A 12901-nucleotide genomic window follows, 5' to 3' on the forward strand; every position below is an offset into this window, starting at 1 on the left:
TTAGGTTTTGCAAGGGTTTCATGTATTTTAAAAATAGAAACCTATTATTAAAAATATATATCATTACAACATAACAGAATCACAACCAGACTTTCTAATTAGATTCTTTCCATGCTCCTTGGTGAAGACAGGGTTCACAGAGGACATATGTATTTTCTCCTCATATTAGAATACATTTTCTTCTACTCTTCAATCTTTTGGACTTCTCCGATATTTCTTGCTGTCTCATGAAGCCATCGATTTCTCTATGGTTTATTCTAGATTTCAGGCAGACTCTTACTTGAGTAAGCTTTGTCACTTTCTGTTCTAAGCTCTGCAGTTTCTCCATTTCCCTCCTCCTGAGCTTTAATTTTTTAGACATTTCTTGTTTCATTTCCTTCCTGTCTGCATGCAGTCCTTATGAGAAATTCTTTTTTTTCTTTGAGTTGCTTACAATTCTTACGAGTTTAATTTGTTCCTTCTTTGTGGAGGTGGGGGGAGATGGGAGGATCTTCAAATCACCAATATTCTTTTTTAGATTGGTCATCGTTTTACTTGACATACCCTTGACTTTGCTCTTGCCACTGGACTCTGACTCTGGAGAAGAGTGAGGAAATTATGATTTTAGAAAGTTAATCAAGGGGAAGCCAGACAGGAAATAATACATAAATTTTGGAGGCTACTTCAAGTATGTTTCCAGAGGGGGGGGCAGAGCCAAGATGGCGGAGAAGATACACACCACTGTGTAAGCTCCTTTCTTCCCTCACAACCAACTAGATTTAATCAGCCTCAGAAACAGCATTGGACTGATAGAATCCACAAGGACTGGAAGCACGCCTTACCAGCTGAAGAGAATCTGGAGTTTCAGCAGGAAAGGTCAGCTCCCAGGGGAGGAAGAAGAGAGACCAGCGCAGACGGTGGGGTAGTGGCACACTGCGCCGGTCGCGCTGGGGAGGGCTCTGGGATCAGAGAATCCACTGAGATAAAAGAATCTGGCACAGGCTGTTACCTCTTCTCTGCTTATAATACAGCAGTTCAGAGGAGAAATATAAACCACTTTAAAATTTAAAACTAGATTGGATCTTCCCGGATCCCAGGGGTGACTCAGTGGCCGGCATAGGCAATCCAGGCTTTTGCCTCAGGGTAGTTAAGAGATTGAAGAGTGGGCGGGGCGGTAACTCATAGTGCCTGGCTCGGCTGGAGGAGGTGGAACGGAAGTCCCAGAGAAGCGAAATCTTTGAACTAGGGACCCTGGTTCCTGGCAGACACTTCCAGTTTGAGTGCAGGGGCTTTTCACGTCACCTGCTGCAGACATCCACACCCCACCGGGACGCATAGGCTAGGCTTTGAGTCACCTTTACTGTTCAGTCTCAACCTCAGGGAAGCCGCTAAAACACAGCGCCCTCGGGGCACAGCAGTGCTGGTCACCTCTGAGGCACTTCCAGGGAGGGGGTGGGGAACTCTCTCTTAGCTCAGGCACAGGGGCTACTGCATCCATCCGGTCTGGGAGGAAACTGGTAAAGAAATAAATAAATAATTTCCTACCCCTGGGACAGACCCCAAAAGATTTTTTAAGTATGAGCAAGAAGCCCAAAAAAACTATAGATTCCTTCTACACAGAGAAAGAGCGGGTATTCAACCCCGAGGAAGTTAACAGCAGAGAGTCAGCAGATAACAACCTAAAGGGGAACGATTCCTGCCCCCCATCACATAACTCTCTCCATGAAGAGACTATTAAAAAGTTAAGAGAGTTTGAAGAAAAATGGGGGAAGGAAAGAGAAGCTATGAAATTGAAGTTGGAAAAAATAAAGAATTCACAGGAGATGCAGGGAAACAAATTTAGTGAATTAGAAAAGGTAAAAAAATCACAGGAAAGTAGGATTTCTGAATTGGGGAAGATAAAAAAGTCTCAAGAAAATAGGATTTCTGAATTGGAGAAGATAAAAAAGTCCCAAGAAAATAGGATTTCTGAATTGGAAAAAGAAAATAATTCTCAAAAAAAAAATTAGGGAAATGGAAAAAAATTCAATAGAGCAAAATAACTCATTTAAAAATGAAATTGGGCATTTACAAAAAGAACTAAAAACTGTGAATGAAGAAAATAACTCCTTAAAAGTCAGGATGGAACAAATAGAAATGAATGATTCATTGAGAACCCAAGAATCAGTCAAACAAAACAAAAAAAATTAGAAGCTGGAGAACAACGTCAAATACTTACTGGGAAAATCTATAGACCTGGAAAATAGATCTAGGAGAGATAATCTGCGGATCATTGGTCTTCCCGAAAACTATGACCAAAAAAAGTATGTTTCCAGAGGATTCTAAACCATAGGAGTGCCTCGACAAATCTAATTATATTAACTTGATTAGCTTAGAAGAATGAAGAAGGATCTTTGGATTGGAAAGGACATAGAAGTGGATACTGATTCTTCAGATATGTAGGGAGGTTGTGAGAGAGTACCCAGCAGCCCTTGAGGCATTCAGGTCATTAGGCCCAGATGGAACTGATCCAGTGAGAGTGAGAAAACTGACTGGTGGGATTGCTGAGCCACCGTCTGAGATGTGAAATGTCACAGAGAGCAGGCCCAAGACTGGAATGGGCAAAGGTGGTCCTTCAAAAAAAAAAAGGAGAAAACAGAATTTACTAACTATTGGCTGAGTTTTCCAGCAAAATCCCCAGCTGTATTAAGAAAAGGATGGTACTGAGTGAACATCTGGAGAGGGGAGCAGTTATCAGAGAGGCAGCCCAGCTCCTGCCAGATTAAATTTCTTTGTGGGGTGTGGTTAGATGGGGGGAGGGGGGCATTTGGTCCCAGGAGTCCTATAATGCCAATATGAACATAGGTTCAACTGTTTCCGTTCCACCCTATCACTGTTTCCAGGCTCATTCCCAATAAAGCTGCCCTGAGTTTAAAAAAAAAAAAAAGTCTAGGACATGATCTGAATGTTATTCAGTCTTCCATCTGCAGGAACTCTCCCTCATCTGCTCCATCTCCCACCAAGTTCCTCCTCTAGAGAACACTCAATTTTTCCCTTTTGTGTTAACTCCCCCTGCTTCCATCTTGAACTGGACACTTGAACTAAAATCATCGTAAACAAGCTTTTCTAGCACTTACATAGAATGTGAATAAAAATGTGGATCGTATAATGAGATACATGATGTAACAGCAGCTTCAAGTAACATAGCTATTGGGGAATGATCAATGTCAGGGTCCAAGAGCTTTGGCCTGGGTTCATAGCACAAGTGGGGCTTCTTCCCAAGCTGCTCTCCTCTCCCTAGTCCTCTCTAGCATGTAGCCCCAAGGTGATCAGGACCTCTGTCCCCAGCCCCTTCCTTCCCCACCTCCGCCCCAGTGCCTCTGCCCCCTCCCCTCAGCAGTGACTATTTACTGGCAGGCATCCCTCCCTTCCTCTCCTCTCCTGCCACCCCCCCTCCCACTCCGGCTGTTGCTGCTATTTCCCTTCTCCAGTCTTAGTCAGAGACTGAGCAAGGCCTTTCAGGGCAGCCTTCTAACCCTTTTCTCAAGAAGCTTCCTCATTTCTCTGTGGAAGTCATAAGAAGTAATTTGAGGGCATAAGAACTTAGGAAACTTGCAGCTTTCTCAGAGCCTCTCTCTCTGTCTCTGTCTCTCAATTTCAAACCTCCCACATAGGCAGACACTTCCATCAGTTTCCCTGGATTTTTAGCAATATGAGTCAAAATATCTCACAGTAGTGTTCTGGGAAAAGCTATAGACAGACAATAACGTGGCCTGGCAGACTTGAAGGACCAGAATTAACGATAATCACCACCCACTTGGAAGGTCTTCATTCCCTGAAATTTGTGCTTTGATCTGGACTTTTTAAAAGGTTATCAGTGACTTAGAGAAAGGCCCAGATAGTATTGTGCTCTCTTCAATCTCGCAGGTGACACCAGCCAGGAGGGATGGATCTTACACAATGGCTGACCAGCAGGCTCCAAAAAGTTGGTGATAAGGTAGAAGCCTCGGGCTGATTTGAAGAAGGTGCAATCCATGATAATTGTGGACATATGCAGAGAAGAATTACCCGTTTAACATCTAAGAGAGGGGATGGGGGAGGGAGAAACAAATTGGAACACAAGATTTGGCAAGGATGAACGTTGAACAATACTATGTGAAGATATATTCTGATGGAAGTCTATATCTTCAACATAAAGAAGATCCAATTCAGTTCCAGTTGATCAATGATGGACAGAAACAACTACACCCAGAGAAGGAACACTGGGAAGTGAATGTAAACTCTTTGCACTATTGTCTTTCTTCCCAGGTTACTTATACCTTCGGAATCCAATTCTTGCCATGCAATAAAAAATTTGGTTTTACACACATATATTGTATCAAGGATATACTGTAACACATTTAACATGTATGGGATTGCCTGTCATCTAGGGGAGGGAGTAGAGGGAAGGAGGGGAAAATTTAGAAAAGTGAATATAAGGGATAATGTTGTAAAAAAAAAAAAAAATTACCCATGCATATATACTGTCAAAAAATTATAATTATAAAATTAATTTAAAAAAAAAAGATGAACATTGAAAATTATCTATCCATATGTTTTGAAAACAAAAATCTAAAAAACCAAATAGGGTGGAATATCACAATGCTAAAGAAATGTATGTGAAATACACAGAAAGGCATAGGAAGACTTTTCTGAACTAATGCACAAAGAATTAATTGGAACCACTGAAACAATATACACAGTAACTACCATAATACAAGTTAAAACAATAAGAAAAACGAAATTATAATTGAGACCCAAAGAATAATGATAAACAATGATAGCTAAAATAGCAGCAGTTGGGGATGGGCCAGAAGTGGGCATACTACATGTAATATTGATCTTGATTGTTCTAAAATAGAACCCTTTTGTACACTTTTCAAATTCTTTATTATAAGGAAAAACTATCTGAGAGGATTATACTGGGAAATGAAGGAAATATAAAAGCAAGATATGTCCATGGATTAAATTTTAAAATAAATCAACCAAAAAAAGGTGCAATCAATCCACAAGGAAGAAAAGTCCAGTCTTGTACTTGGGTATCAAAATTCTAAGACCAGAGGGACAAAGACAGACAGCAGACGTTCTGGAAAAAGACCGTGGTGGGGAATGGGAGGCTCGTGGACTCCAAGTTCAAGGAATCAGCAGCTTATTGAGGCGGGTGGCCAAAAAAGCTAGTGTGATTTGAGTTGCATCCAAAGACATAATTTCCCGGAATAAGGTGATGGCCCCATTGCCTTCTGCCAGACTACCACTGGTGGGCTGTGATCAGGTCTGGTCCCCAGGGTTAGAAGGGCGTGGGAAACTGGGGAGAGGCTCAATCTCATGTCACGTGAAGATCAAAGGAACTGGGGGTGTAGATCTTGATGAGAATAAGGTTCCTGTGGGACAAGGCAGCTTTCTATTTTTGAAGGTCAGACTGGGGAGAAGTATGGGACTTGTTCTGCTGGGCCTGGAGGCGAAATCCAGGGGGGGAGGCAGAATGAAGATTGCTTTTGGGGAAACTTGTTACCAATAAGAGCTGCCCACTGTTTCCGGATGAGAGAGGAGGGAAGAAGGCACTCCAGGCAAGCGGACCAAGGAATAGCAAGAACAGTTCCACCAAGATGTGGAGCACGTGACCCAAGAATTCAGTCTGGAAGGAGACTATAGCCAGACCGGGACAGGCTCTGATGAGGAGTTTGAATTTAACAGTACAGGAGAGGCAATAGGGAACCAGTGAGGCTTCTTGAGCATTAGAGTGATGTGGTCCCCTTACCTACTTTTATTACTCTGACAGGAGAGGGGAAAGGCCGGCTTTGGGAAAACGAAGGAAGCTGTGAATACCGTCCAGGTGAGAGGGGATGAGAACCTGGTGCTGGCAGTGTGGAAGTGCAGAGAAGGGGTAGATGGGGGGTTGGGAGAAACAGCAAGATTTGACAACAGATTTTGGGGGGGCACGGGGAGGGGATGATGGTGGGAGCAGGCAATGCTTGGACAGACACAGGGAGAGTACCAAGCCTGCAGCATATCCAGATGGCAGGCTTTATCCAGGAGCCAGCAAGGGATGCGGCTGAAGCTCTGACTAGAGCCACACCAGACCAAGGTGGCAGAGCCAGGGTAACCCAGGCAAAGGGGCCAGACTGGGCAAGCTCCTTTCCCGTGCTGGTCAATCCGACCTATGGGTCAAATACTTCCCCAAAACCAAGCATGTCCTCAGGTAAGACCCGCAGACATTCGGGATGTCCTTAGGTCATTTACTAGCACATTCTACGTTTTTAAAAAATTATTTTTTAATTTTATTAATTTTTTTATTCTGAACTTAAAACGGAATTTCCAAGAATCTGGTAGAACACGGAGAAGATCATACCTGAGAGTGTGATTCTTGTCTGGTTTGTGAGGCGCTTTTCTTTTTAAATATCGTAACATTCAACTGGACCTTCCTGCCCCCCAGTTCCACCAAGAGGCTGACTCTTACTGTAGAGAAGGGCCTTCCCCAGTACCTTGGCTTCCTCAAAGGGCCTGAGGCAGGCTCTTCTAGGCCTGGTGGGAAGGTGCGGGGAGGCCCGGATACCCCAAATCCCCTTAGCTTTTTTACATGGTGTTTATCTCCCCATCAGATGGAGAGCCCACTGTGGGCAGGGTTCCCTGATGTTGCCATTCTTTACACATTTGGCATAGGGCCTGACAGAGAGTTGTACAGTAGGTGCCTAATCAATGCCCTGACACCAAGAGGACAAGCACATGAGACAGCAGCAGCCAAAGGGACAGTGTTCAGTTTGGGGGTCATCTTGATCTTGGACTCTGTTAGTCAGGAGTCAGGAAAACCAGAGTTCATAACTGACCTCAGACACTTACTAGCTGTGTGATTCTGGGCAAGTCACCTCACTGCTGCCTGCCTCAGTTTCCTCATCTCTAAAACGGGGATAATAATAGCCCGTAGCTCTCAGGGTTATTGTGATGATCACATAGGAGCTACCCAGTGCCTCACCCACAGTAGGTGCTGTAAAAATGCTGTTCCTTCCCCCCCTTGCATTCAGTCATCAACAAAGGGGCGCAGAGAGCAGGCAGGGCAACTTGGCATGAGCCTGTTTACTTCAGCCAGACTGGCTGCTGGTGCCTTGGGCAGTGCTGGGATCCGCTCTTTTGAGGAGTGCCAGGGTCTCTTCTCGGAGTGCCACTTGACTCCGAGGCTCCTCAGCTGCCGGGCTCATCCTCATAGGCAATGGGCACTCCTCGTCTCCCAGCTACCGCCTTCATCGGTGCCGTCTGGCCCAGCTGAGGTTCCAAACCTCGCCAAGTTCGGGAACTCAGGAAGGAAGCTGGAGGGGTCAAGGGAGAGGGTAAGCCAGGGGCCTCAGCCCCCACCTCCCACAGGTGAGCATCCCAGAGAAGCCAGGGAAGCGGGGGTGGGCACACTGACCTGCTGGACTGCTCTCAGCGAGCTCAAGCTGGGGTCGCTGGCACAGGGCTGAGGCCTCCAGGCCATCAGGAATGTAGGCTGAGGCTGAGGCCTGCGGGGGGCGCAGCTCTCCAGTGATGAGTGACACGTCTGGAGCATCCCATAGCTCAGACTCTGGGGGTGGGACTGGCACGTGGAAGGGGGAGCCTGGAGGAACAGGGGAGGGAGAGCAGGGATGGCCCTTGACCTTTTCCTGCCCTCCCAGCTGGAGCAAAATTTCAGGGCCAAGGGACAAGGGAGGAAGCCGGCCTTACCTGGCAGCAGGTCAGAGTAATGAGTCAGGTAGGGCCCAAACCCCAGCAGGCCCCGAGCCGGGTTGCAGGCGGCTTCCAGCTCATAGGGGGTGAGCATAGGTCGGAAGAAGCCCCTACTGGCACCACTCTGTGGTCGATCGAGGGTCCTCCAGGGGCAGGCCAGGAGCACGAAGACGTCCACCTCTGGGAAGTTGGCCAACTTGGCAGGGCTGGGCCGGCCCAAAGACAGGACGTAGGCCCGCTTGCCAGCAGCCTGCACCAGTTTCCGAAGATGGGACAGAGCCTCTCGGTGCCCTGCCCCCCCTGGAGCACCTGCCAGCAGTCCCACCACTCTCGCATCCCGTGCCCGTTCCACCAGATAGTGGCTCCGTGCTCTGGCTCGGACTGCCCGGGGGCCCTCGGCTTGGGCCCGTCCCGAGTCTGGCAAACAAGAAGAGAAGCGGCGGCTGGGGGCCCAGCCCAGGAGCAGCTGGAGCAAGTCTGGGGTCACCTCAATCCCGCCACTGTCTGCATTCTCAGAGCCCCCCACATAAAAGGCCCCATAGTCCTCCAGCTGCCGCCCGGGGCCCAGTGGAAAAAAGCGGCCAAAACGCTCCAAGGGTGGGTGCTCCCAGCCTGGGGCAACAGCGGGCAGAGCCGGGTGGGAGACCACGATGTCCTCATACTGGGCACGAAGAAGGGCAGCTAAGGATTCTGAAGGAAGAACATACATGGTCAGTTTGTGGAACTGGCTTGGAGAGGGTGGCCACGCCAGGCCTGACCTGGGGAGCACATTGGGCTGGGACCCGGGGAGGTTTAGTGGGGAGGAGAGAGGATTAAATGGGCCCCGAGGTCAAAGGGGAAGGAGGCTGCACATGCCACTCATAACTTCCCTCAGTCATAGCTGTGTCCCACTGCTGCCCTCCCTGGAGCTCACAGGCACTGGATGGGGTAGTACACAAGGCTCTGGGGAGCACCTCGGTCTCTGCCCACCCTCCCCTCCCCAGTCCTCACCCAGGGCGTGGGCACAGGATGGCTCGCTCAGCAGCACCACGGGCTCCACAGGGTCGGGATGTAGGGCTCGGAAGGCCTCTGCACACAGTTCCAGGGCCACCGGGCGCCGGCCAAGGACGTGGATGACAGGCAGGGGGCCCGAAAGCGGGCTCAGGCAGGCCGGGCCAAAGTGCACCAGGGCATCGGCGGAGGCCTGCTCGGCCCCCAGGACGTCCACACAGCAGCTGTGGAGAGGGGTCAATCAGGGGGGCGGGCAAGGATGCCAGAAGCCCCCCCCCAGCTTCCCTCCAGCCCTCAGCTCCCACCTGCCATAGGCTGTGTCTCCCAGAACGAAGGTCTTGGCTCCTGTCATCTCCTCCAGGGTCCGGGCCACAGCCACACTGTCTCCTAGGAGTTCATCCGGGAACTGCAGGGCCACCTGAGCAGCCAACAGAGGGCCCTGCTCAGAGATTCACTGGCTCGGGGGAGGGGGTGTGCCGCCCCTCCTCCCAGCCCCCCCCATCTCCCTTTCCCCTCAGCCCCCCACCCCAGGCCCTTTCCTTAACCCCTCCCTCCTCCAGTCCCTCTCCGCCCCCATCCTCTACATCCTCACTTCCCCTCAGGCTTCCCCTTTGTCTCCCCTCTCCCCACCCCACCCCACCCCCGGCCACTCCCCCACTGACCCGCTTGGCTTCGTGCTCCAGAAGGAAGGCCTGCACCCGCTCCAGCTCATAAGTGCTGCCCAGCTCCGTGAGGGGTGTCAGTGGCTCCGGGACCCCCGCCTCTCGCTGTAGGGTGGCCTCTGCTGGGCTGCTGAAAGTGTCTTCCATGTCACCTTCCACAGCACTGGCCGCCAGGCCTAGGTCCGAGCCTACGATCTGCTCCAGAACCCCAGACCCTCCACGTGGGTCTACCCTCCAGTTTAGCACTATTTCCGGGACCACCCCCTAGTCTTCATACTTCGCCAATCCGAGCTTGTAATTTCCTTTTGGCCCTGCGCCAGTAGCCAATAGCCTACTCACGGCTTCTGAGCCAATGGAAAGGAGCGTATTTGTCCTGGCTCCGCCCCAACCGCCAGCCGTAAGTCTTTGTGGGAGTTGTAGTTTCCAGGCCCCCAGGAAAAGGGTGAGGAAGGGGGCGGGTGATGTGGGAGGGGTGGTTAAAAAGGCTCGGAGCCGCATGCGCAGCCCGCTTCTTGTGTTCCTTCTCTGTTCAGGGGCAACTGAGTATAGGAGTATTCCAAGCTAAATCGAACTGTGATGACGGCGGCCCCCCTGCGCAGCGGCTGGTCCTAAGCCCTGTCCCAAGCTCCTGTAGCAGTCGCTGGCTGTGACGGAGCTGCGGGTCTGGGTGTTGTGTAGCCACGGCAGGGTGGGCTGGGGGTGTAGTGGAAGAGACAGACGCACACGCGCGCGCGCGCGCACACACACACACACACACACACACACACACACACACACACACTCACACTCACTCAGAGGTGGCTACTATGTAGTCTCAGTAGAAAGATGCGGTGGATACGTTGTAGCTGCCGAGCAGAAGGTGGGCGTCGGCGGTGGCACCTGCCCTGGATACAAAGTGGCGGCCGCTCCGGCAGGGGAGGGGCCGCGGAGGATACAAAGTAGCTCGGGGCAGCTGGAGGCCGGGCTGGCGCGAGGCGGCTCCCCTTCCCCTCTCCCCCCTCCCCCCTGCAGCTCTGGGCCGGCAAGACGTTCCATGAAATCCCAGCGATCTTCACGGGCTCTCCCAGGACTGGTTTCCTCCCGGGTATAAGGAAAGGGGGGAGGGGAAGGAGAGGCTAGCGAGAGATCTTTCCGCTGGAAGCGGTGGAGCAGGGACAAACGCCCAAACCTCCGGACTCCCGTGGGGGCCTAGTCTGCCCGGAGACGGCTGTGCCTTCTAGTGGAGCCGATGGGGAGGTGGGGAGCAGGGGGAAGGAGGGAAACCCAAGATCTTTGGCGAGGTCGTTGGAAGCCAGCTGCTCCTCTCCCCTCCTTCTCCCGGCGGCATTCCCCAGGGCACTCCCGGGGGTGGGAGCCGGCCCGTCCTCGAGGCTGAGGCCTGGGAGTCGGGCGATCCGGGCCCGAGTCCCTTCTGTTATCCGGGGGACGGCTCTTCCTTATCTGCACTTCCTCATTTAAAAAAAAAAGCAGTTTGGGGCTTTTCGCCAAATCTCCTTATGAATAGATCTGGGCACGTGACTCCGTGCTTTTAGTCACTTTTAGTGATTAGAGTCTCCGGAGGGAAACTCATCCCCCGAGTCTGACATTCCAGGCTTTTTCACAGCCTTGCACTCAGTTCTTTCTAGTCTAAAGGACTTGGACTAAAATCCCGGGCTTGGAATCAGGAAGAGCCGAGTTCTAGCTGTGCGATCCCAAGCAAAACCATTTAATCTCTCCCGGTCAGATTCTCATCTCCAGAATGGAGAAGATAAAATCACCTTCCAGTTTTTTTGAGAATCAAATGACATAATGTACACAAACACTTCATGAATCTCAAAGTGCTAAATAAACGTTGTTATTCACTCCTTTTTTTTTTTTCCTTATCACCCTAAACTGGAAGACACTTCATTCAGTAATAACACTTATATTGTACTTTTTGGGCGGTAGACGCTGTGCTAAGCACTTTCCAATTACTTTCTCATTTGGCCTTAACCCTGGGAGGCAGGCGCTGTTATTATGCCCATTTTACAGAGGAGGGAACTGAGGTACAGAGGTTAAGTGATTTGCCAAGGGTCACATAGCTAGAAGGATTTGGAGGTTTTCCTAACTTCAGAACAGGCTCTTTATCCGCTAGGCCACCCAGTAGTTCCTCTGCCCCTATTCATATGCTACTGCCTGGATTGTTACGGCTCCCTAGAACGTCCCCAGCTCACCCCTCTTTTCAAGTGAATTCCCACTACCCTTAAAATCAACGAACTGACATGCATTTATTGAGTGCCAGTCCCAAGAAGCTTCCAGTGTAGCTGAGGAAGATGACAATTTGAACATCTTTAAATAAATACAAAAATAAACACAAATCCCAGGCAACGGGAGGACATAAGCAGTGTGTGGGGAACAGGGAAGACTTCCTGTAGGAGGTGACAACTGAGATGAATTTTGAAAGACTGAGCAGTGCTGAAGGGAGCAGGGAGTACAATGTAGGCATGAAATACCCACCACTAAGTGCTACAAGTGACATAGAGCATTTATAGAATTGTTTCCATAATGCTTTGTAATCTTCAAGACAGCAAAGACTTATCCTTGGAGACCTCCTGTGATGGGAAGTCCACTCCACCCATTAGTCCATTTCACTTTTGGATAATTCAATTAAACAAACCTTTATTGAGCACCTGCTGGTGACAGTGGATAATGCTGGGCCTGGAGTCGGAAAGTTCATATCTGGCCTCAAACACTTCCTGCCCTCAAGGAGCTTACAATCTAACCCTGTAGACAACTCACAAGAGGAGGCTAGAAAGAGGCGGGGAATACAAAGGAGATAGCTCCTATGGAGCTGAAGCCAGGCCAGCCTGCAGGTCAAGAGCAGAGTGAGCTGGAAGCTGATTTCTGCCCCCCATAAAGGAAAGTTTTGGGAGGAACTCAGTGCTCCACTGTCCAGCCCTTCAATCAGAGGGGAAGGAGACTGGGGGAAGTATTGGTATCCAAGGCTTGAATTAACAGCAGCTGTTGAGATTAGAAGTGATCCTAGAGACTTACATTTACTGATTCGAAGTTCAGTAGGAGATCATTGTACACGCCAACATCAATATTATACAACAATCAATTCTGATGGACGTGGCTCCAACAGTGAGATGATTTAGGTCTGTTCCAGTGATCTTGTGATGGAGCCATCTACACCCAGAGAGAGGACTGTGGGAACTGATTGTGGATCACAACAGAGCATTCTCACTCTTTTTGTTGTTCGTTTGCATTTTGTTTTCTTATTCATTTTCTTTCCTTTTTGATCTGATTTTTCTTGTGCAGCAAGAGAACTGTATAAATGTTTACACATATTGGATTTAACATATATTTTAACACGTATAACATATATTGAATTACTTGCCATCTAGGGGAGGGGGTGGAGGGAGGAGGGGAAAATCTGAAACACAAAGCTATGCAAGGTCAATGTTGAAAAAGTATCCATGCATTTGTTCTGAAAATAAAAAGCTTTAAAAAAAAGAAGTGATCCTGGAAGAGGCGGCTTCCTCTTGTGGAAGTGAAACCAGGCACAGATGCATATAGAGTGGAAAGCGCTTATT

At 49.4% G+C, this 12901-nt stretch overlaps 1 protein-coding gene and 1 long non-coding RNA gene across 3 annotated transcripts; one reads left to right on the forward strand and one right to left on the reverse strand.

Annotated features, from left to right (window-relative positions):
- The first annotated feature begins 690 nt into the window (after positions 1–690).
- LOC141541752 (uncharacterized) lies at positions 691–4538 on the forward strand. The gene is made up of 2 exons (XR_012481890.1): positions 691–855; positions 3886–4538. It is a non-coding gene; the product is annotated as an uncharacterized LOC141541752 (long non-coding RNA).
- Positions 4539–6265: 1727 nt separating this feature from the next.
- Positions 6266–9635, reverse strand: DPH2 (diphthamide biosynthesis 2). Of its 2 annotated transcripts, none has more exons than XM_074266151.1 (6): positions 9348–9635; positions 8991–9103; positions 8686–8909; positions 7693–8112; positions 7400–7585; positions 6266–7298 (listed from the first exon to the last, which is right to left on the reverse strand). In XM_074266151.1, the coding sequence occupies exons 1-6, from the start codon at positions 9492–9494 to the stop codon at positions 7174–7176; spliced, it is 1215 nt and encodes a 404-aa protein (XP_074122252.1). In that variant the 5' UTR covers positions 9495–9635; the 3' UTR covers positions 6266–7173. The 2 variants fall into 2 exon arrangements, with proteins under 2 accessions (XP_074122252.1, XP_074122251.1); XM_074266150.1 differs by having other exon boundaries at positions 7693–8385; positions 9348–9634.
- Between the last annotated feature and the right edge of the window lie 3266 nt (positions 9636–12901).

The sequence above is a fragment of the Sminthopsis crassicaudata genome, chromosome 4 (genome assembly GCF_048593235.1).
Source record: "Sminthopsis crassicaudata isolate SCR6 chromosome 4, ASM4859323v1, whole genome shotgun sequence".
Taxonomy (NCBI): Eukaryota; Metazoa; Chordata; class Mammalia; order Dasyuromorphia; family Dasyuridae; genus Sminthopsis; species Sminthopsis crassicaudata.